Genomic DNA, 21,597 nt, shown 5'->3' with positions numbered 1-21,597 from the left:
AGTGTATTAGTCTCTTGTCAAGACTCAAACCCTAAATCCTTTTCCAGCCCTCATTTGCTATCTCAGCTTGTTAGCGATAAACACACCTCCTAGATTGCATTATGTTTTATGGTCTCAGCGCAGCTTTAACAAAAACGGTGCCTCAGTGGAAGACAAAAATCTCCAGAGGTGAAAAATAAAGTCTGTACTGCAAACTAAAATCTTATCTTACTAAAGAACCAACCCATGATGCCAGTATGTCCCTGTTGCCTGTGAGAAGTGGGATTACTTCACTGACTTTAAGTCTGTGACAGTGGGAGTTTATCATTTAACCTAAAGTCACTCATACTACCCATGCATAATGCATGTGTAGGCGCACAGGAAAGTTAGCTGTAGCTTCTTGGGAGAGGATAAATCACAGCTGTTGAAAGACATCATCTCTAGAGGTGCACAGTTGTGGGAAGCACCTGCGGCATACCTGGTGGGGGTTAGACTTAAGCTGCAGCCACATCTTGGAAAGAGTCGGAAAGTTCTTAAACAAACTCATTTGAATGCAGGTCCACGGATCTTGTTTTCCCTTTGCTCTTAGATTTACAAGTCCCTGTAGCGTACAACAGAAGATTATTTTCACCAGCCAAAATTTCTTTCACTTGGCCATCATAATGGAAGATAGCTGGTATACTTGGCATAGACACAAAGCAGGTTCCCCTCAGATTCATGAAAAGTGAAATATATATGTATATGAGTAGCACGCATAAGTTTCATACAGTTTTGTTTTATCTGTTCAAATGTTAAGGAGTTAAAATCCTTGTAATAAACTGCATTATCAGTGCTGCTAATGAGCAGAAGAGACCCTCTCAGTAAATATAAACCACCAAAAATCTCAATGATTATGTTTCCACATTATCCATCCTGGTCTCTGCTTAGCCTAACGAACTGGAAAACAGTCGCGTGTGTCGTATTTGTTAATTAATATTAAAAACTAGCAAAGTGCTGCTGTGTACAGTGGATGAGCTGTTAAGCAATAGATGGACATGACAGTGATGGAAAGGGAAACTGGTAACTTGTACACTGGGGTAAAGAGTAAGCAGTTTCCTTTGTACAAAGTATGTAGGCTTTTGTCAAGCTGCCACCGGCCTGACTGATGTAATGGATGCTCTTGTGGCAGCACTGCAGAGGGGTTCTTTGTGTTTTTTTTGTTTTATTTTAGTTTTATTTCTCTTTTTTTTAACAGGTTTATCAAGATCCTTTTAAAAGACAGTGTTATCGCCTGCTGCTACGCCAATACACAAACAGTGCAGTATGTCAGAAGCCACAGAAACACTGGACTGCTTTGCTGCTTCAGTGAGCTGTTGCTAGGTAACATGGGACACTATTGTCTCATCTGCCACAATGACCTCAACATATTAGAGAATGAAGAAATGTACCTTTTCTCCTTCATTCTCATTAGTGAAACTGAAAAATTCATTAACTGTAAATGAGCTGTCCTTCACTATGAATACTTTACTAATGCTAATGTGGAGAACATATGCAAAGTCACTTTTGCAAATAATGATGTATGGCTGCAGTCCCACTGTTATGCATTACATGTGTGAAACTTTTCTATTCATAAGTGACAACATAAAGGTTTCGTTTTGCTTTTTTTTTATTATACTGTAGTTTCCTATAACTTACAGTGTAATTAAAAAAAAATACAGAAGAAATCTAAATATTTACACTTTTAGAGCCTTTAAACTTTCAGATTTAGGCATTTCTAAGATTTAGTCTGGTTCTGGATTAATTTTCCAAGACATGTTTATTTTTTTTCATCATCCACAACAATAAAACCACCTGCCTCATATTGTGCGAGTCCTCATTGTTTTCCAAAGCGGCTCTGATCCGCCGGTGCATGAACACAGAGCTTCTAAGCGCCTTGCGTGCACTGCGTTATTGGCTTTGGATACTTCGGGTCCTGTGGGTTGCAGAGCTGGGGCATCGTTTGATCCAACTTGTGTCAGCACGTCCTGCCAACAGTTAATTAGGCTGGGATCAGGGGAGTTTGGAGGCAGAGTCATGATTTGGCCTCTTTGTTGTGCTCCTTGGGCTGTAAGTGATCAGGTTTTTGGGTGCAGAGGACTATTTTGTCCTGCCAAGGGAGGCAGCTGTCGTCAGGGAGTTTAGTTACTATCAGGGTGTTGAAAGGTTTCAAAGCAAACTGTTTCTGTACCGGAGGATGATCAGTGCTTTGCACTGCACCTGGCAGTGATTTTGATGTTGGTGCTGATCAGCCTCAATGAACTGTGCATGCAACTATTACTTTGCTTCTGTACAGCTAATCTGTATGATTACTGAAATGTGTGTGGGAACCTGTGACAGTGCCAAACCATCGAGAAATCATTAATGGAATGCTCGTCTGATGAGGATGAAGAGACACAGCGTTACTGAGTAATTAATAACAACTATCTCTTTCCCAAGGTCCACCTGGAATTGCTTCTCAGGGCCCTCCTGGCCCTCCAGGACCAAGAGGACCTCCTGGAACGTGCAACCCCACTGACTGCCGTCTTCCTTCCTCATGAGTCCAACGGATAGCTATATAGGCTGTTCTGAGGACAGCTTATCCAGCACTGAGCTCCATGCAGCCACCCCTGACCAGGAGAAGGCCTCACCTCACTGTGTCTGACAGCTTCTGCAGCTCGGCTTTATCGGACAAACTCACAAGTGAAACCTTTTGCTCACTTCACATTAACATTTGAATGCTGTTGGGGTTTTGCTTTTTCTGGGATTGCTGTTGTGTTTTGTTTTGAATGCAGCTGAAAAACCTTTTGCAATGCTATAGTTTGAAGCTGTTTCTTGTTTCCACAACCCCCACTGTGATGTAATGCATTCCTTGTCGACTCTCAATGCGTCTTTCAAGACCATGAAAAGACTTTGTTTCGCCAGGTTCAGTCCTGTCTGAAAACACAATCTTAATTATTTGTTTGCCTCTTTAATGGGCATGTCTATGCACTCTTCTGTTCTTCGTCAGATAAGCCATTGTGCTGGCAGAAGTTAGATTTCATGTGTGTGTGTGTGTGTGTGTGTGTGTGTGAGAGAGAGAGAGAGAGAAAAGGAGAGAGAGATTAGCTGAGTGAATTTTTTTTTTTTTTTTTTGTGTAGGTGTGAGAAAATAAATGATTTATGATACTTCTTATGCAACCAAAGTGCAGCCAATGTGTCTGATGGAGAAAGAATTTATTTGGAGTGTGCTTCTGAAAGATGGTACTAATTGTAAATGTAGCATGAATAGTAGGTAATTATTATTACTGATAAGTAGATTAATACATGTCTGGATTGCTTATAATCTGGTACAAGGCTTTTCTTTTGGATTTTTTTTTTTCTCTTGAAATTGTGACTCATGACACGATTTTGCATTACGTACAATAATCAGGAGCCGGCTGTCAAATCGTTGCTAAAGATGTCTTCCCATTTTCTGTATGTTTGTGCCGAGCTCTCATCGCTGACATTTGCCAAAGCAAAGCTTCTATAATTTAAAAACCTACAAACAACCCACTGGTAATGAAGCTATTTGTGGAAGACAGTTACATCTAGGGCAGGTTTTTTTTTTCCATGTGAAAAGACTGAACTTTAAATGTTGTTAATGTTAAATGGATGTGAGGTGACCCCTCACTTTCTTTTTCTGTTTGGTTAACCTGTAGATAAATGGTGGTGTGTGTGTGTGTTTGTGTGTGTCTGTGTGTGTGTCTTTGTTTCCTGTATAATGGGGCTTGTTAAGGGACCTAATGAATGAACTTAATAAGCAAGTTGCTGTAATGAAACATTAAGGTTCTCACAATCGGACATCGCTCATGTCAGATGATTTTTATATAAATTGTTTACATTGTGACATGTATGATGATTCCTTTGGATCATGTGTATATTTTTTATTTTCAGCAATCCAAGGGAAATTGGACTACCACACTACAGCTATACATTTTTTTTACTATTTTGGGGGAATGTTATACTCATGAATGTACTTGAATTTTTTTGGTTTTAAACTGTATCATAGTCAGCATCCTGTTTTTTTGTTTTTTTTTAACACACTGACCAACAATGTGTGTTATGGGTTTGTTGACTTTTTTGTTGTTTTAATTTTGGGTGCTTTAAGACTGGAGGTTTAATTTATTTATTTTCTAATAATCTTTTCTGAGTCAGTTTGTTGGTTTTGTTTGATTTGTGAAAGCTTTGAGTCAGTTGGATCTTAGCCGGCCAGAAACTCATGAATAGAGGGGACGATTGTTTTGTTAAATCTCAGTACCTTGACTTTTTCCAAAACATTACAAATTTGCAAAAGAGAAAACAAAAAGCTTTCCAGCACTTTTAATCTGGATTTCAATTAATTCCCAATTTGCTAATATTTATGTTTCTAATGTTTTAATTACTTATTCATCATAGAAACCAGAGGGTATAGCGCATAAAAAGCAGGAAAAAAATAATAATTGGAAAGTAGTTAGTGTATAGAACTGGTTTCCAGATTTCCTTTTCAGGTATTTTTAATGAGGGTTTGGCTCAAAGGCTTTAATTTGACTTTTTAGTCCTGCTGTGATGAATGTTTGAACAGCTCTGTGGGTGTATCTGAAATGTTGTGACATTAGGAACTCTTGCAGCTGTATTTCATCCTTTAAGATCTTTTAGACATTTTTTTTTCTTTGTACTTTATGCCCCACATCACAGTCATTATGCATCTCTTATACAGTGAGTTATAGCTCACATGTAACTCAGAAACTGCTGAACTTTTATTTTTTTTCTCCCATTTTTTTTTCAGCACGGCAGCTTGGTTTTTCATCTCTGTTAAACTTTATCAGTGTGAGCAAATCTAATTTGGAAGCTGAATGCATACCCCAGACTTCATTTGTGGGTTGAAGGAGCCCCCTGCTGGAAATTTGTTTTCTCATTGCTTTGAATATATGTAGGGAAAACAGAATGTCTTTGGTTTATTGGTCATGTATAATACCATCCATTTTACTTCTATTTACTCCTTTCAACTGCATTATTTTTGATATTCAGCTTCATGGGTTCCTATCACAGACAATTATGCTGATCTTGATTAGATATAAATAAGGCAGCGCTTGCAGAATAATGTGATTCTAACTTTTTCTGGTGTGCTGCTGGGAGCTGTTTGTCGTTTATATTGAATTTAGTTTGAATTGATATTAATATGCACCCGTTTGCTATCCTTCCATTTAACCAAGCAGTGTCATAAGTAAGGAGGACACCAATGTCACAGCTCACTTCACGAGGAATCTTGAGCTATTTAACATTGCACCAAGTTCATTTATTTAACGTGAAAGATGTGCAATGAAAGCAAACTTACATCTTGGGAGTTGCTGCAACTGTCCCTGAAAATCCATTGTAGGACAGGCCAGTCAAATAATGCAGAATTAACCTAAAGCTTCATTTTCACCCGTCCATATATTTCATTAGTATTTGTGTTTCACAATAATGTAAGTTGATCTTGTTGCCACATGTAATCTAATCTTGTAAGTAAGCTTGTAATGAGGGGGAATATGAATCAGCCTCTCAGCACGGCCCCTCGGATTAAAAATGTCTGCCTGCTGCTCTCCCTGAAGCCGCTCTTTGCTCCTGTATAAGCTCATATCGTGCTGAGTGACTTTAATGTTTGTTTTTCAAAGTCTTTGTTTGGTTGAATATCTACCTCAGTCTTGGTTTACTGCATGTCTACGTGATTCGAAATAAATTATAGAAAGTCTAAACAACTGTTGCCTTGGAAAATGGAAAACCTCACATGTTCAGATAGACCGTTATTGCAGTCTTGTTGGTGTTGGTGTAATTTGTCGCACTGACTGGGAAAGAAGGGGGGCATTAATGTGCCTTTTGTGAGGACAACTCTGTGCATCTGTGGTTACCAGGAATCAGAGGTTGTATTTTATTCTTTTCTTTGCTGAATCTTTTATTCGCAGATTTATGCCATCTGCCTTTCTGTGTGCAATAAATGTTATCCAGTGCATTATCTCTTGCATTCAGTTTCACTTTCTATGCTAACAAATCAAAGTTCTTTTACAATAAATCCTATTCAAATAATGATCGTGACTCTCCGTTAATAGTTTCCGTGAACACTTTTAAGAACATGTTAACACTGGTGGCCTTGGAGTGCAAAGCACAAAAATGCCACAAAATAAATAAGACTGGATCTGTGAGATGTGTTTTTTCTTTCTTCATGTTCTCTTTCTTCATGCCCTCAGGGCCGCTCTCGCTATCCATGACCATGATCTTCCAACACTCAGGCAGAACTGCACTGAAACAAGCATAATTCTGCATAAACCAGATTTAGAATTGCTTCAGCTGGGTGTATTTGCAATAGGCTTTTGTGTGGTCACTCTGGTCCAGACCTTTTAATCTTTCCACCCCATGGAGACGAGTGAAATGTGGTAAAAGATGGAAACCAACTGTGATGAGTTGACATTTTAAATCATGGGTGGTGCACCCTGTGGGCAAAAGCCATTAATTGTGGGACCATCTATTTTGTTATTACCAAACAGCTAGAAAGCTGCTTTATGTGATTTTATGGACATCTTAAAGGATTGTTAGAGCTAAAATATGTACACACAGCTTTTAGTGCATAAACTGCAATCTGCATCAGAGATCCAACTTTTACAGACTGTTGCTTGCAAATTTAGAATGAACATGCATTCCCACATTGGATATGTTGTCTGTAATTATCTAATTCAGTAGGATTTAAGCTTGTTATTATTTACCATCTGCATGGTTGAATAAAGCCTTGCTGTAATGTAGTGATGTCATCTCAGAGATTTGTATGTTTAAAGCAGCAACGATGACAAATATTCTCACTACAAAATCCATTTAGTAGCTGCTTTGGAGTTTTTTAAAAATATTAAATAGTCACTGAGAAAAGTTTGAAATGTTCAGAGGAAAGATTTAACTGGAAAATCAATCCCTGCTAAATGTGATGAGAATCCGCAGAACTGCTACCAAATTGTGAGACTCCTGCCAACTGTTGTGTTGGTGCAATCTTTTGGAGAAAAAATTAAAATCAAGATTGTTGTATTTTCAAATACTCTACATAAAACATTACTTCATCCTCACAGAACGTACCAGAATGAATCTAACACTTCATGTTACTATAATTTATTTGTAATTTATTTGTTGCATTGCTACGGGGGGGGGGGGGGGGGGGGGGTTCCCCCTAAAATGTATTTCCACATATGCACAGCTGCACTCTTTGTTGTTATTCTGTACAATGAGGCAAAATCTCACATCAGGTGATTTTGTAGGAAATATAATTAACCACATTTCAAACATTTTTTTTTACAGATTTACAACATTCACTGAAGTCAGTGTGACTTGATGACATCTTCATCCTCTCTCCTCTTTTTTTGAAACTGTAAGGCTGATAAAGCAAACTGGCATGGACATGTAAATTGAAATATTTGGGTTTCAGCAGGTATTTTCTTGTTATATTATTATCTAGAGAGGAAAAAACTTAGACGGGATCATTTAAACTTACAAAATCTTGACCATGATTTGCGTAATGTTGAGTTGTTCTGCTGTGTAACGTTGAAGGGTTTTTAATTCATAAAACAACGAAACTGGACAACATGAAAGGAAAATTCAAGCAGATGTACATGGAGAGTGGGATAAACAAACATCTCTGCTCATTTCATACTCTAGAAATGTGTGCATAGTCCTGAATACATCAAAACATCTCTCAGGAAGGAAAATACATCAGAGCGAGCTTTGCAGCACATGAAAGGCAATGTTTTGCTCCGTTTTATGACTCAAAGATGCTGGCTCCCCCTGATGGAGATGTTGGCACAAAACATGCTTGAACAGGTTAATGAATCAAAGACACCGCACCAACTGCAGCCCCCGGGAAGAAAGTGTGACAAATGTTGTGTGCTCAGGGGAGATAATCCAACAGTCTTTCTGTCTCTGCCAAAGTGTCTCTTAGTTCCCTGCAGGTCCCTTCACATCCAGAGATTGCTGGGCAGCTCCTGCCGGGAGGTTGCAGGCTGATGGGTCACAGTAACCGTTTGGACCAGCTGCACCAGGAGGTCCAGGCACGCCGGGCTGTCCAGGAACACCTGGAGGTCCTCTCTGCCCATCCCGACCATCTTGGCCATACCCAGGTTTTCCTGGCTCCCCTGTGGGCATAGTTTTAGTAAGTAGGTAGATTTAAAATGCAGGTTTACTTTATTTTTTCTTTTAGGTATTTGTAGATTTAAAAACACTTTGGAGTTTTGTAATAATTGTTTCTGTTTTTAGAGGCTTTCAAGAGACCCCTACCTGATCTCATTACAATCCAAGTGATGTGAAATAAAATCAACAGACATAAATCAGTTTAAACAGCTGTAGGAAGTAACAAAGTACATTTATTCAGGTACTTTAACTTCTATTTCAATAACTTAAAAATACCACTTCATGACAGTTTACAGGTGAAGATACTATCATTTCTAATCCATTATATTAATTTAATTATTCATTTTAAAACTAATATTTAATACAATAGATAACATTAAAGCAATATGATACAATAATCAGTATGAAACCAGTTGTGTTTACACGTCTGACATTTTGATTGAAGGTGTCTGTAATCTTGGCACAAAATTGCACATTGATGATTGACTAAGAATGGAAGATCATTTATACTGATCATTTAATCCAATACTCATAATTGAGTGTATTTACATCTTTTTTTGTTACTTTTACTTCGAGAGAGGATTTATATTATTTTCCACTGCAGGTTGAAGCCAATGCGAATATTCAGTTGTTTAGGTTGACCAGTTATTTCCATATTTTGTTTTTACTTAAGAAGTGTAAATGAAAGAAATCTTTCTAACTTTGCTGAATGCTTAAATTGGCTTTTGCTTCGTACATTTTTATAGTAAAAAAGGATGTTGTGGATGTTAATCTGGATCAAACATCTCTAGGTCTGTTGCAGAAAGCAACAAAAATAACTAGAAAAATACTCTGAGAGCACAGACCTCTGCCAAGCAGCTCATTTCCACCCATACTGTTAGTTAGACCAAGACCCATTCTCAGAAAAATAAAATTACAAAGTTCCACCCTGCAGTTTCTGTGTAAAGATGCTAACAAACAGAGAGATAAATAGGCAAAAACAGAACCTTCAAGGTGGTGGTAAATACAGCAACTTTTTCATTGTACATACAAGAAGACGGGCATGGCCTTAACAGATTTATTACCTTGTCAGATAAATGAGCAAAGCTGAACTCACCAGGGAGTCCTGGAGGTCCTGGCTGACCTTTAGGTCCTCGCACAGTGGGTCCTCTTCCCCCTCTATCACCCATTTCACCTGTAACATGTTTTTATGTATTAAAGCTATTGTAAGAGGTTGTTGTGCTATTAAGCATGCAGTGCATGTACATCACCCCAAAAAAACAAATAATATACAGTACCTTTGGGTCCTTTTAGCCCTATCTGTCCTTGTGGCCCTTTGAGTCCTGGAAGACCTCTGGCTCCAGCCTGCCCAGGGAAGCCATTGTCTCCTGGCGGCCCAGGAGGCCCAGGAGGTCCTGGCTTTCCAGGTAAACCAGCAACACCAGACTCTGGCCTTCTTAAACTAGCAGCTAACTGAGCTAGCTGTTCTGTTGAAGCACGTCAGAGAGAAGTAACAGTCAACAGGATGCAGGATAAAAGGCTCCAAGCAGCTAGTTGATAGTTTTCAGGGGACATTTTAAGATGTAACACTTAATAACATGCATCAGGAGGCTTGTCCCAAAAAGCCCACAGCTATACTCAAAGTAGTAATGATACACCAGCACATGAGCTCCTGATTAAGCTCTTGAGCACTGAGTGAGGTGAAACTGTGGCCACGGTGTCCCTCAAGCTTCCTCGGTTGTTCAGTCGTTTTCTATACAACCTTCCATGCGCTTGGATAGAGCCGTAAGGAGATACTGATCTCTATTTTAAACAATTACTGACTAAAAATTTAGAAGTGTTGTGCCAAGGATCAAATATTAATCTCCTGTGTCTCCATCCTGGGAGTCCCCCCACTTAAGATTCCAGTTTTCTGACTCTGGACGGAAATCCAGAGTAGACTGCTCTCTTTTTTTTTTTTCTTTTTTTTTTTTAAAGAATCCCCTTCCAGGCAGACTCATCGCTTGGAGCAGCAAAGTGCAGGTCTGCTGGAGGTGAAATGAATTTTTCAGCACATCGGATATAAAAAAGTCATGAGAGTAGGAGATGAGTTGTGAAGATGTAAGGGCACGAGAATGAAGCGAACAGATGTTGTGACTTCAGTGAAACATTTCTAAGGCTCGGAGAGGGAATCTTTCATCCATCACAAGAACAAAGGCTGAAGCTTATTTCATGTTTTGGATATGAGACCCTCCTTTCTCTGACTTCAGAGTATTCGGCAACCGCCCAGATCAATGAGACAATGCAGGGGCGGCACTTTGTGTGGTTGTGTAATGAGGCACTCTGGGAAACATTAAAGCCATGAAATGAGGCACAGGGGAGTGATAAATGGGGTCAAAAGCTTCTTTTTTCTTACCTTGCATGACTCGCATGCAAACTTGTTTGATGTGCTGATCACTTGGCTCTTTACCCTGTAAGGAAAAACATAATTTAATAGATTTCATAACAGTGTCTAAACTATTCATGTACAGACATCACAACACTGTTGCCACTTGCTTTAAATGAAAGATCAGAGGGGTGAAGGACATTTTAAGGCTTGTATGAAGATGTCAAACAAACAGCAAGCTGAATTCTGGTAAAGAGGAGATTGAGGCCGACTTATTCATCTATTAAGAAATTGAAATTTCAGGTGACAAAAGGATTTCCCTTTCCCAGCTAAGGAGATATTTGCCAATATTAATCAGATAAACATTTAGTTAGAAGATAACAGAAACATCTTTTAAAAGGTGAAATTGTTTGGAGAGCATTTGTAGTTTGATTAAATTTTTTTTTATTTTCTTTTTTGATCAAATTATGTGTCTGTTTATGTTTACATTTTATGTCAGGACCACTCCATGTTACTTAAACTGCATCAAACTCAATGTTTTGATTTTGTCTTCTTATCCTTATATCTGGTAGACGATTATTTGAAAATGTGAAGATTTCTCCAAGATATGAGTAAAGGAGTTCATTTAGATTCCGATGAGATGGGTCAGATTTGCCGCATGATGAATAAATGTTCAGGTTAATGGATTTTGGGTCTCTTAAAAATATTGTAGGCAACTGTACACTAAAGAAATAAAAAGCTACAACTGTAAAGTACAGAAATGATATCTTTGAACCAAAGAAAAATGCATTGGTTGAAAAAAGAATTAGACATTCAACAACTGTGTTTTTCTTTTGCTTTATAACTGACCTGGGGTGGAAAAAGTACTGAAAATTTGTAAATAAGTGTATTTTTACTTTGTCTAAATTCTACAAAAATGAAAGTAAAAGTAACCTTCAAAAAAAAATACTCAAGTAAAACTAAAAAAAAAAAATACAAAATTTAAAATTTACTTTGATTAAATGCTACTTATGGTAGTTATTTTCAGTTACCTGATGTAAACAAAGGAAGAGTAATAAATCCAATCCAATACTGTGTTCAAACGTATTAAAACCTATTAAACTTTAAAACAGTGCACGTCCTCACACGCCTCGCATTTTCCTTACAGTGGGCGTGTCAATCAGCAAAAAATATTACAAAAAATTTCAGCAAATGGTGACTGACAGAAGAACCATGCTAGCAGGGATTGTTATTGTTATTTTTTTATTAAGCAGATGAGGTGGTATGTCATTTGTTTAAGAAAATGAACAATATTAAGTAACAGTTGTGTTGAAATGTTTTCACTTCATTTGTCAAATTAAATTTTATGGAATCAGTTTCCCAGACTTTAGAAACTGAACAATACAAAAAGTAACTATACTTGTATTAATGGAGTCTCATCTTATGATGTACAGTGGAATATCATATGTTGATATGAGTCTTATATGCTAAGTATGTATTTGTCCCCACAATGAAAATTGACAGGTAAGTTGAACAATTCTCAGTAGACTGTCTAAATTCTAATATTTGAGCTTTCTCAGACAAATAGGCTCCTTTTACCTGATAAAGTAAAATATCTTGCCTATCATTGTTTATAATTGTTTTCCCTCTTGAACCTACCGCTGGTCCCTGGGACCCTCTAACTCCACGTGGGCCCCTGTTCCCTTGCATGCCTCTTGGTCCAGGTGTGCCAGGAGGACCCTCAATACCAGGCTGACCTCGGTTTCCCTCTGGACCTCTTTTGCCAGGCTCACCAGGGTTTCCAGTCTAGACAGAAAACAGCAATAAGTGTTTAAATAAAATAAAAAGTAGATATTCCAACATTTTCTCAATTGCTTGATAAAACAGACACACCTCTCCTTTTGGTCCAGGCTCTCCTGTGTCACCCTGTTACACCATAGGAGGATAAAATAATTGGTTTCAAATTCATCTAAACGGTCCCATGATGCTGTGAGTGTCAGTATAACAACTTACAACATCGCCTTTGTCTCCAGGATTTCCTTCATCACCTTGTGCTCCCTAAAAAAACAAAATCTGGCAATAATTTATGCAAAGAAACCAACTTCTCATCTAATTGCAGAGAGCTGTTGTTAAAAATACAGATTATTGTCAGTAATAAAATGGCATACTTGGTCTCCTTTGGGTCCAGCTTCTCCACGCTCTCCCTGTAATTTATAAGACAAGTGTTTCAACCAGCCAAGTGAAGGTATCTGATGGCTTTCAGAATTCAGAGCCAGACTGGTTGTCTACACTAGAGGGAGCTGATCCTCTGCTTGGCATTTGGTGCTGATCTTAGTTTAAGACAATAGTCCTAAATCTGAAAAGGTCTTTCAGAGGAAATGTTGCGACTTCTTACTCTCTCTCCTTTCGCTCCTGGCAGACCAGGAGGACCCGGGAGGCCAGGAAGACCAGGATCACCTTTTGGTCCCTATAATAAGTAAACAGACACATTTAATGAGCAAAAGTACATGAGGAGGGTTGAAACAAGGAAAGGATGATAAGGATGAGAATGAGGACAGGAGAAAAAACTAAATGCTGAAGAAAGCCCAACAGCTGTTACAATTTCTTATAGAAAACCAGTTGAAAACATGGAAATATGCTGCTTATACTTTGTATTAGAATCCTGCGCAAACTTCAGCTTTTGTTTGGGTTTTTTTTGTTTTTTAGAAAAAAAGCTTAGCATTGCTTCTTATTCTCACAGGCATGTTTATGTGTGTGCCTTTCTGCCTTTGATCACTGACCGACTGTCTGAGGAATGCCAGGGGAACAGAGAGCTCTTTCAGCCCGCTGCTTAGTCTCCCCTTACTGTGAAAATAGACCTCATGTGAGACCCAGCCTCAGCCTATTCTCTAAGAAATTCCAGTGGAACAACAGCCAGGATTTAAGCCTCTGAGGGTTTCCTTCTTTTTTACTTTTTTTCATTTAAAGTTTGACAAATACATGAGAGTATTGGCCAATTTTTTTTTCTTCCTGTTTTGATGACATCTGGATGGATTCTAACTTTCAGGATGTAAACAAAAAAAAACAGTTAAAACTAAATATATAATGAGGAACTAAATGCCCATCCAGTTTATGTACTGCTTATTCTAACTCAGGGTCATGGGAAAGCTAGGGTCTCTGCCAGGTAATGACAGGCAAGAGGCAGAGTACAGCCTGAACTGGTCGCCAGTCCAATGCAGGACAAACACAGAGAGAAAACCATCGTTCACACTTATACTAACTACTGGGCAGTTTTTTTTCTGAGTGAGCATTAACCTAAAAAGATAAAAGTATAAAATACAAACTGAATTTAATTGTGATCTTCAGCTTATGTGTTTATAACTCACTCTTGCACCTGGCTTGCCTGCTGGTCCAACAGGGCCTTGTTCTCCTAAATCTCCCTGCACAAAGAAAGGAGGAAATTATAAGAAAGTCGAAAGAATGATATGGTTAGATAAAAACACAACAGAGATTACCAAAATTCTGCAACAAAATAGCACTCACGGGCTCACCAATGGGTCCCATAGGTCCCACTTCTCCCTGTTCTCCACGCTCCCCCTGTGGCATAATTGTAAAATGACTCAGTGAAAAAAAACAAGGTGGCACAAACTCCAGCTGATCTCCTTACATGTTCCTGTTCACACTTACAGGTTTGCCAGCAGATCCCAATGTTCCTGGTAAGCCTCCTTGACCACCATCACCCTGGGTAGAGACAACAAAATTGGCTTTCAGATTTTAACAGTTCAGTTTTAGAAAATGATTTAAGAAGAAAAAACCTTTATTAGTGGATCACGCGAACAACCTTAGGGCCGCCTAAGCCTTTTGGTCCAGGTACACCAGGCAAGCCCTGAAAATAGAGAGCAAGTCTTTAAAAACCAAGACAGTTTCTTCAAACAAAAGAAAAAAGAATGAGGTTTAAAAAAAAAAAAAAAAAGATCACCTCACTTAAAAAACAAACAAATACACAACTCAAAGCAGTAAATATAGATCTGAATTAGATCATATCTTCTTCTTTGAAAAGATCTGTTATATGGCTGCTTCTGACTGTCAGTTGTGTTTACTGTCTGATTCTCTTTCATGCATTTCATCAGACAAACCATAGATCAAAGAACCAGCAAGACCTTGCTTTAAAGCGTCATAACTTTCTGCACCACTGACTTCTGTATGTGTATTTTATAATACCTTGACATCATGGAAATCCAAAGTTATTTGCTCAGAATGTAAACCAATGGCTGTTCGGGTAGGTTAAAGGTTATTTTTAGCATATATTATTAAATGCTGCTCATTACTGCAGTGTGGAAATAAGTGTTGTATTGCATCATGCATGACCTATGACATTTTAAACTGCATTAAGAGCTTACTCTGGTTCATTCCCATCAGAGTCAGCCATGTCAGTTTGGGGTTAAGGGTCATACTCACAGGAAGCCCCTGCAGTCCAACCTCTCCAGGAACTCCTGGCTTCCCAATGTTTCCCTGCAGGGACACAGGCAGTGGAAAAAAAAATTGAGCTACCTTATTTTCTAAAAGCAAAACAGCCGAACTTCAGCTTTATTCCCATAAAAGTGACATGTTGGTGGTGAAATCATTTCTACCTTGGCTCCTGGCATCCCGGGAATACCCTCACGGCCATCCACACCTGGCAAGCCCTACAAAGAGGAGAGAAGAAAGTGAAATATGACGTTTGCACTTGTGGGTGATTTTTTTGTCACCACACTGATCAGACACTCACAGGCTCTCCCTTGGGACCTGGAAGGCCTGTGATCCCTCTTGGTCCTTGAATTCCCTGAATGACAAATAATATCCAGAGATTGGCATAATTTCATACTTTTGAAATTGTATGTACTTGTGATGAAGAGTTGTGTCCACTAACCGTTTCGCCTTTAGGCCCAGGCTCTCCCATCACACCTCTCTGGCCTTGGTCTCCCTGAAACAACACATCAAAAAATGTCTTGTACGACTCTTTTAGTCACATTGGCTGTAAAATTGGGTTTGCCCTGAAGGAAAAAACTTACAGTGGCCCCTGCAACTCCTTGGGGGCCTGGATCTCCATCAGGACCTCGGACTCCCTGCCAGAGAACAATATTGGTAGTACCTATTAGTACCTAGTAGTTCCCAACAAGACAATTTAGGAAACAAGACCATTTAAGGAAGATGCAGCAAGGTTAAACTCCATGGAAACACTCACCATTTCTCCCTTGGTGCCCATCATGCCTGTGGCTCCACGAATTCCCTGAGGTCCCTGAAAGAACGAACAAACCCAGCAGGTGTATTAGTGAGCAGATAATACATGGCACAACTAAAAAAAAAGTGACTTGAATGCATCCAGCATAATAAGTTCAGTCTCTCACCGTTGGTCCTTGGGCTCCAACCTCTCCTGGACCTCCCTGGTTTCCCTCTTCACCCTGAGTGAACAAAAATGAAATGAGCATCACAATGTAAACAGCTTTACATTACTAAGAGGAAACACTAAGCAGCAAACAGAACTAAGAATGAATCTTCACTCCATTATAACTCGAATCACATCAGTGCTTCTCTGCAAAAAGGGCAAATAAATTTTGCTCCTGGCTGCTGTGTGTTAATCATATGAGGTAACTGCTCTGATATCCACTATTAGTGCTTAATATCCACTATTTAGTGGACTACAAGAAGAGGAGATGGGGGCTGAAGTTGAGATAATTTAATCTCCAAATAACCCATTGGTAGCAGACATCTCTTTGGCAGGATGTGGAAAGTGAATATTTTACTCAGTCTAGCTTTGATGTACCTAGATATTATGTTATACATGTATATTATGTTATACATCATTGGAGAGCTTAGATTATTGATATTTGAATTATACCATGATAGGCTACAAATATAAATGTAGATTTAATTGACACCCATGTCAGATTTATAAAAATCGAAGTATATAGATAAATATTTATCTTTAAAGCCAAATTGTATTCCAGTAGCAAATGATACTGCAACAAAAACAGTCCAGTTACACCAGCAAAGGTCCAGTAAAATAGTCCATCCACATGAAGTCTTTTATCCTTAACAACCAAACTGAAGGATCTTAATGGGATAAGTGTGGCATTGCAAATTAAAAATGATGTATATGCAGCTTCTACAGTAAACCTAAGGAGGCAAATCTATTAAGATAATCTACAGTTCTGCTAATTTATGCTATTGAATTGCTAGTTTATGTTTTTAAATCTGCATATTAGAGATAGCAAATAACAATATAAGAAGGGAGAAAAGGGACTTTTGACTTGATGATGGTCAACATTGAATCCACGTAATTTAACTTTTGTGCCATTAAGTGTGCAATTATTTGCTATTTATATCAATATATTTTGATAGTAAGATGCAAATAAATAAATGTAATATAATGCATCAGATGTTTACAACATTAAGACATTGTGTACGGTGACATTTCTAGAAATCCCAGACTTCTGTTGGTTCAATTTGTTAAATGGTATTTTAGTATTTTATTTATCATTTGAGTTCAAGATTTCCTGCATTGACTGATTGATGCAGTAAATTTAAGACCCTAAACTACATAAAGAGCTACTTGAAGACACCAGTTTACATACATACATATCACAGTTCCACATAAGAAAAACTGGTGTCTTCAAGTAGCTCTTTATGTAGTTTAGGGTCTTAAATTTACTGCATCAATCAGTCAATGCAGGAAATCTTGAACTCAAATGATAAATAAAATACTAAAATACCACAAATAATTATTTTCTTATTCTTATCTAAAATAAACATACATTACCTTATGCCCTTGTTTCCCAGGTTCTCCTGCTTCACCTTTCACCCCTTTGTGGCCCTGGAAAGATTCGAATAATAAATGGACCATTAAGTAAACACAGTATACTGTGATTTTTAAGGCAAAATTGTACTGTGTCTTTTCTCACCTTCATACCAGGAAGGCCAGGATGTCCAGGTGTGCCAGGTGGACAAGAGTTCGGACACTAAACGACAAACTGAGACTCAGTAAAATAAAATAAAATAAAATAAAATAAAATAAAATAAAATAAAATAAAATAAAATAAAATAAAATAGGTCATTACCAGATCAGAACTGCCAAGCATTCCAGCTGCACCCTATAATTAAAAAGAGATGATTCAAATTTTTAACATTTTAGCCACTGTGTTACAGAACAACTCATTCAAACCTTCAGTACATTAAATCTAAAATGCATTCCTGTAGTTACACTATTGCACTGACAAAATCCTTTCACATTTAGACAGAGAAAAAACACCTGCCAAAGTAATAAATGTCTCCAGCACCACATACAGGTGTGACACACATACACACGCACACACACAAACACACACTCGCCTTGCAATCTCAGCTGGAAATAGGGTCAGGTCTGTTTCACACTTGTGCTGCCTGGCTTGTAAAACAGGATGAAATTTGAAAATCTTGTAAAAAAAAAAAAAAAAAAAAAAAGTGACATTTTTGTCACTTACTCTGGGCCCTGTTGGTCCACGAGGTCCCTGCGGCCCTCTCACACCCATGGCCCCCTGTAGAAAGAGATATAAATGTGTCACCATGTTTTATGGGAATTCATCAGATGTGCAGCATCTAAAACTCACATTACTTGTTTACATTGAGATTTAATGTCTAAATGAACTGGTAAGGGCATTCTGTTGCATTAAATATTTCAAAATTTAGGTAACATTTAGATTAGTTGTTATTTACTTTCAAAGGCTTTATATTTAGTTTAAAGTATATAAATGAACGAACTGACTGTTATTAACACTAAAGTTTTGATGTACTAAAAAAATCCTTAAATATGAAAAGTTTATTAAAAATACCCTGAATTCATCTGGTGATTACAGAAAATGTAACATATTATGTCAATAACCTAAATAACTTTTCTCATGTTAGTAAAATGAGAACAAACACTCAATTGATCAGTTATCAGTCTGAAAAGACTGATAACTGATAAATTTAAAACCTTAACTTGTTTATACTTGAATAGTTTTTTATGAAAAATCTGAATTTAGATAAAATTCTAAGATTTTGTTAATATGTAGCTATGTATGTACATAAATAAGTTTTGACATGTATCATAGTTATTTAAATTCATCAACTCGAACCATCACAGTGCAGCACATTGCAGCAATCATGCTAGTTCTGTCACTGGCCAGTGTTGACCCAAAGCGACCTCAGTGCTCATGCTTCTCATGTACAGACATACATATCATAAATTCTAGGCTGTAGACATAAAACAACAGAAAAATCTATTTTCTTCTTTTTTCTGTTTCAACTCACAGGTAGTCCAGCTTTTCCCACTTCCCCAGGAAGTCCTCCAGGCCCTGGTGGCCCCTGTTTATGAATACATTCAAAGTATTTTAATATTATTGAGATGAATAAAGTCCAAATATTATCACTGTTTAGAGTCTCTATGATAAATAATGCAACATTTGAGAATTACTTACAGGAGGGCCATCTGGTCCAACACCCTAATGAGGGTAAATGCATAAAGACTCAATGTGAAACATCAAATGTGATGTACATGACAGAAGAAAAACAACAACATTTAAATGGAATTAGTTTGTGGATTATTTACAGATTCTCATGGAAAACTGGATTTTTGAATGCAAGACTTAAGGAGGAAATAACTACTCACAGCTGTTCCACGAGGCCCAACTTGTCCAGGTTCACCCTAAACAACAGAAATAAACATATTAGATGCACAAACAGGCAGTGACACACATAGAGAAATTCTGTGTTCAGGTTAAACTGAGCTGTGCAGGTTTGCAGACAGTCCAAATTAACATTCCTCCAACACATCTCATGACTGAACTGGGCACACTTTACCCTGCAACATTCAGCCTAACGAGGACTGATGCTGGAGCTTCATGCCTCACGGGGATTTGAGTTTCAGGATTAAGTCTCATTTGTCATGAAGAATTGGTTTATGCACAGTGGTTTATGGACAGCAGCTTGGCACCGTTTCACTGATAATCTCTGAAGCAAGAAAGCAAAGGCTCATTAGCCACTCACTTTCTGTCCGGGGGGACCGTCAGGCCCAACATCTCCAATGGGGCCGGTCAAACCCTGCAGCGAATAAAACATACAGCTAAGAAAGCGCATCATAACAAAAGTTGAAGCAAATTAGCAGCAATACTTTGACATGATCTATTAAAAAAATGTAAGTTAAACATGCCTCTGTTTCATCTTTTATTCAATGTCTCTTATTATCTGATTACCACATCATCAGAACACGATTAAAGTTGTTAGAGAGGAATCCTGACTTTGACAAACTTCTTTAAAATTTTGCAGAAAACACCACAATGCAGCTTCTATTCCAGCAGCTGCATTAAAAACAAAGCAAGACGTGTTTCTGAACATGCCATTATGTCCACATGTCTGTGTTCAGCTTAGCAGGCACACTGAAAAATGTTAGCACCGAGTCAGAGGGCAAAACTCTCAGACTGCAAACCAAGCAGAGAGCAACATTCCTGTCTGGCTCATTTCAAACAAATGCATTGAAAGAAATCATTCCACACAGGTTTGAGGATTCTCTACAGGAGACACCAACAGTGGACACTGTCAACAAAGCCGGTCGTGGTAGCTATATTTTCCGAACAGCCAGTTGATTATTTTGTATGAATGAATTAGTTTTAAAATTTCATTATGTTTACAAAATCTCTTTTACAGGACAAAATTGTTAGGTTGAAGTCAATTTTATACACAGTCTGTCTTATCAATCTATCATAAAAAAGTGCTTGTTGTATTGTGTTTTCTTAACCTGCCTTTAAACTCTGACAGTAGTCACAGTTAATCACACTGGTTACCCTCTTAAAAAGGAAATTTGGACTTGTTCATCCTGTTGTATAAATTCCTCACATTTCTAACTTATTTCCTTAAGATCCCCGACTACAGCTGAAATGTTATTGGTATCTCATTAAAGTCAGTGTTCGCAAGCAAGATACGGTGGGAGGATCCTACGTTGTGAGTCCATCCCCCTTCACAAGTTGTAAGATTCCAAGTTGACCTTATCATAAGCAACAATGCAGGTAAAAACAAGTACATAAATATAAATCACAGACTAACTCACGTCATTTCCAGGAATTCCAGGTAGTCCTGTAGAGCCGGGTTTACCTGCATCCCCATCAGGGCCCTAAGATTAAGAGTTTCACACACAGAAATAATTCACTCAAAACAACCACAATGAAAAGCACAATAAGATGTAATGATATTCTAATAATTTTGAAAGTTACAGGAAAACCATCCGTGCCCTGTTCTCCCCTCTCCCCCTGCAACAAAAGAGACACAGAGCTGTAAAGAGACATAATTATGTACTATTTTCAAAAGAGCTCACATAATATGTGGAGAAGACTTACAGCTATGCCATCAATTCCTGGGACACCTGCAGGTCCAGGAGGGCCAGTCGGTCCTTGGCTTCTCTATGTAAAACAAATCATTTTAATTGTAAGAAGAAAAAAATCTTCTCAAATTCCTCAAAATATTTATAGCAGTTTTGTCTTTTCATACAGTGACATGCAGCTATGAGGAAAACAAAAGAAGCAGGTGCACCACCATGTTACATGTTGATATAACCCAAGACTGTAACTGGATGGACTGAAATGGTTTACATTTAATGGGTTTTATTTTAAAATTGATCACTGCTCAAAGCTTTCATGCAAAAATGTTTAAAAGGGAAACAAAACAAAAGTTTTACATCAGAAGTTCCATAGATTAATTTGGTTAAAAAAAAAACAAAAAAAAAAACACCCACAAATACACAAATCTACAGCAACAGGTGAGATTATTTTATTTACTGAAGATTACTCACCTGTACCTCGGTCACATTAGTCTAGAGCCATAAAAGAGAGCACAGACAGACACATAATAAGTCTTACCTGAGAGGAAGAAATATGGACAAACTGCAGAAGCACCAGCAGAAATGACCATTTAACGCCTGGAGCTCCAGCCATAATCTCCCCGTTAACAGGAAAGGTAAAAGTTGTAGTCCTTTCTCTGGGATTCGTTGGGTTCAGGGAGTCCCCACAAAAACAACCCAACTGAGCCCACTGCTGTTATCTACACTGCCCGAGGTCCCATAGCTACGAGGGAGATCATGTATATTCATACCAATGCTGGTCAGAGGTGAGGAATGGATTGGAGAGTTTGTCGGGGGT

General features: G+C 38.1%; 2 protein-coding genes across 5 annotated transcripts in view; one reads left to right on the top strand and one right to left on the bottom strand.

The window, feature by feature from the left end:
• The window catches only part of LOC306762248 (uncharacterized protein), a 119,570-nt gene extending 113,420 nt beyond the window's left edge, over nt 1-6,150 (top strand). For 3 of the 4 annotated variants that reach the window (XM_079248689.1, XM_079248688.1, XM_079248687.1), the window contains one exon: nt 2,434-6,150. In XM_079248689.1, the coding sequence (XP_079104815.1) occupies nt 2,434-2,534 (101 nt within the window). In that variant the 3' untranslated portion in view covers nt 2,535-6,150. The remainder of the gene's footprint in view (nt 1-2,433) is intronic. The other variant, XR_013771495.1, reaches the window with a different exon arrangement.
• A 1,770-nt stretch (nt 6,151-7,920) lies between these two features.
• Nucleotides 7,921-21,393, bottom strand: col9a1b (collagen, type IX, alpha 1b; the record flags this gene model as incomplete). The annotated part of the gene is made up of 32 exons (XM_079248604.1): nt 7,921-8,117; nt 9,209-9,286; nt 9,390-9,578; nt 10,487-10,541; nt 12,095-12,241; nt 12,329-12,361; nt 12,449-12,493; nt 12,604-12,639; nt 12,831-12,902; nt 13,801-13,854; nt 13,958-14,011; nt 14,102-14,155; nt 14,256-14,300; nt 14,873-14,926; nt 15,046-15,099; nt 15,183-15,236; nt 15,324-15,377; nt 15,466-15,519; nt 15,639-15,692; nt 15,802-15,855; nt 17,214-17,267; nt 17,356-17,412; nt 17,512-17,544; nt 17,914-17,967; nt 18,722-18,775; nt 18,889-18,912; nt 19,080-19,115; nt 19,457-19,510; nt 20,514-20,576; nt 20,677-20,712; nt 20,800-20,862; nt 21,319-21,393. 32 exons carry the CDS (start codon nt 21,391-21,393, stop codon nt 7,921-7,923), a joined length of 2,040 nt encoding a protein of 679 aa, XP_079104730.1.
• Between the last annotated feature and the right edge of the window lie 204 nt (nt 21,394-21,597).

The sequence above is a fragment of the Telmatherina bonti genome, assembly GCF_933228915.1.
Source record: "Telmatherina bonti genome assembly, chromosome: 11".
In the NCBI taxonomy this organism is placed as follows: domain Eukaryota; kingdom Metazoa; phylum Chordata; class Actinopteri; order Atheriniformes; family Telmatherinidae; genus Telmatherina; species Telmatherina bonti.
This window is presented reverse-complemented; position numbering and strand designations above follow the sequence as displayed.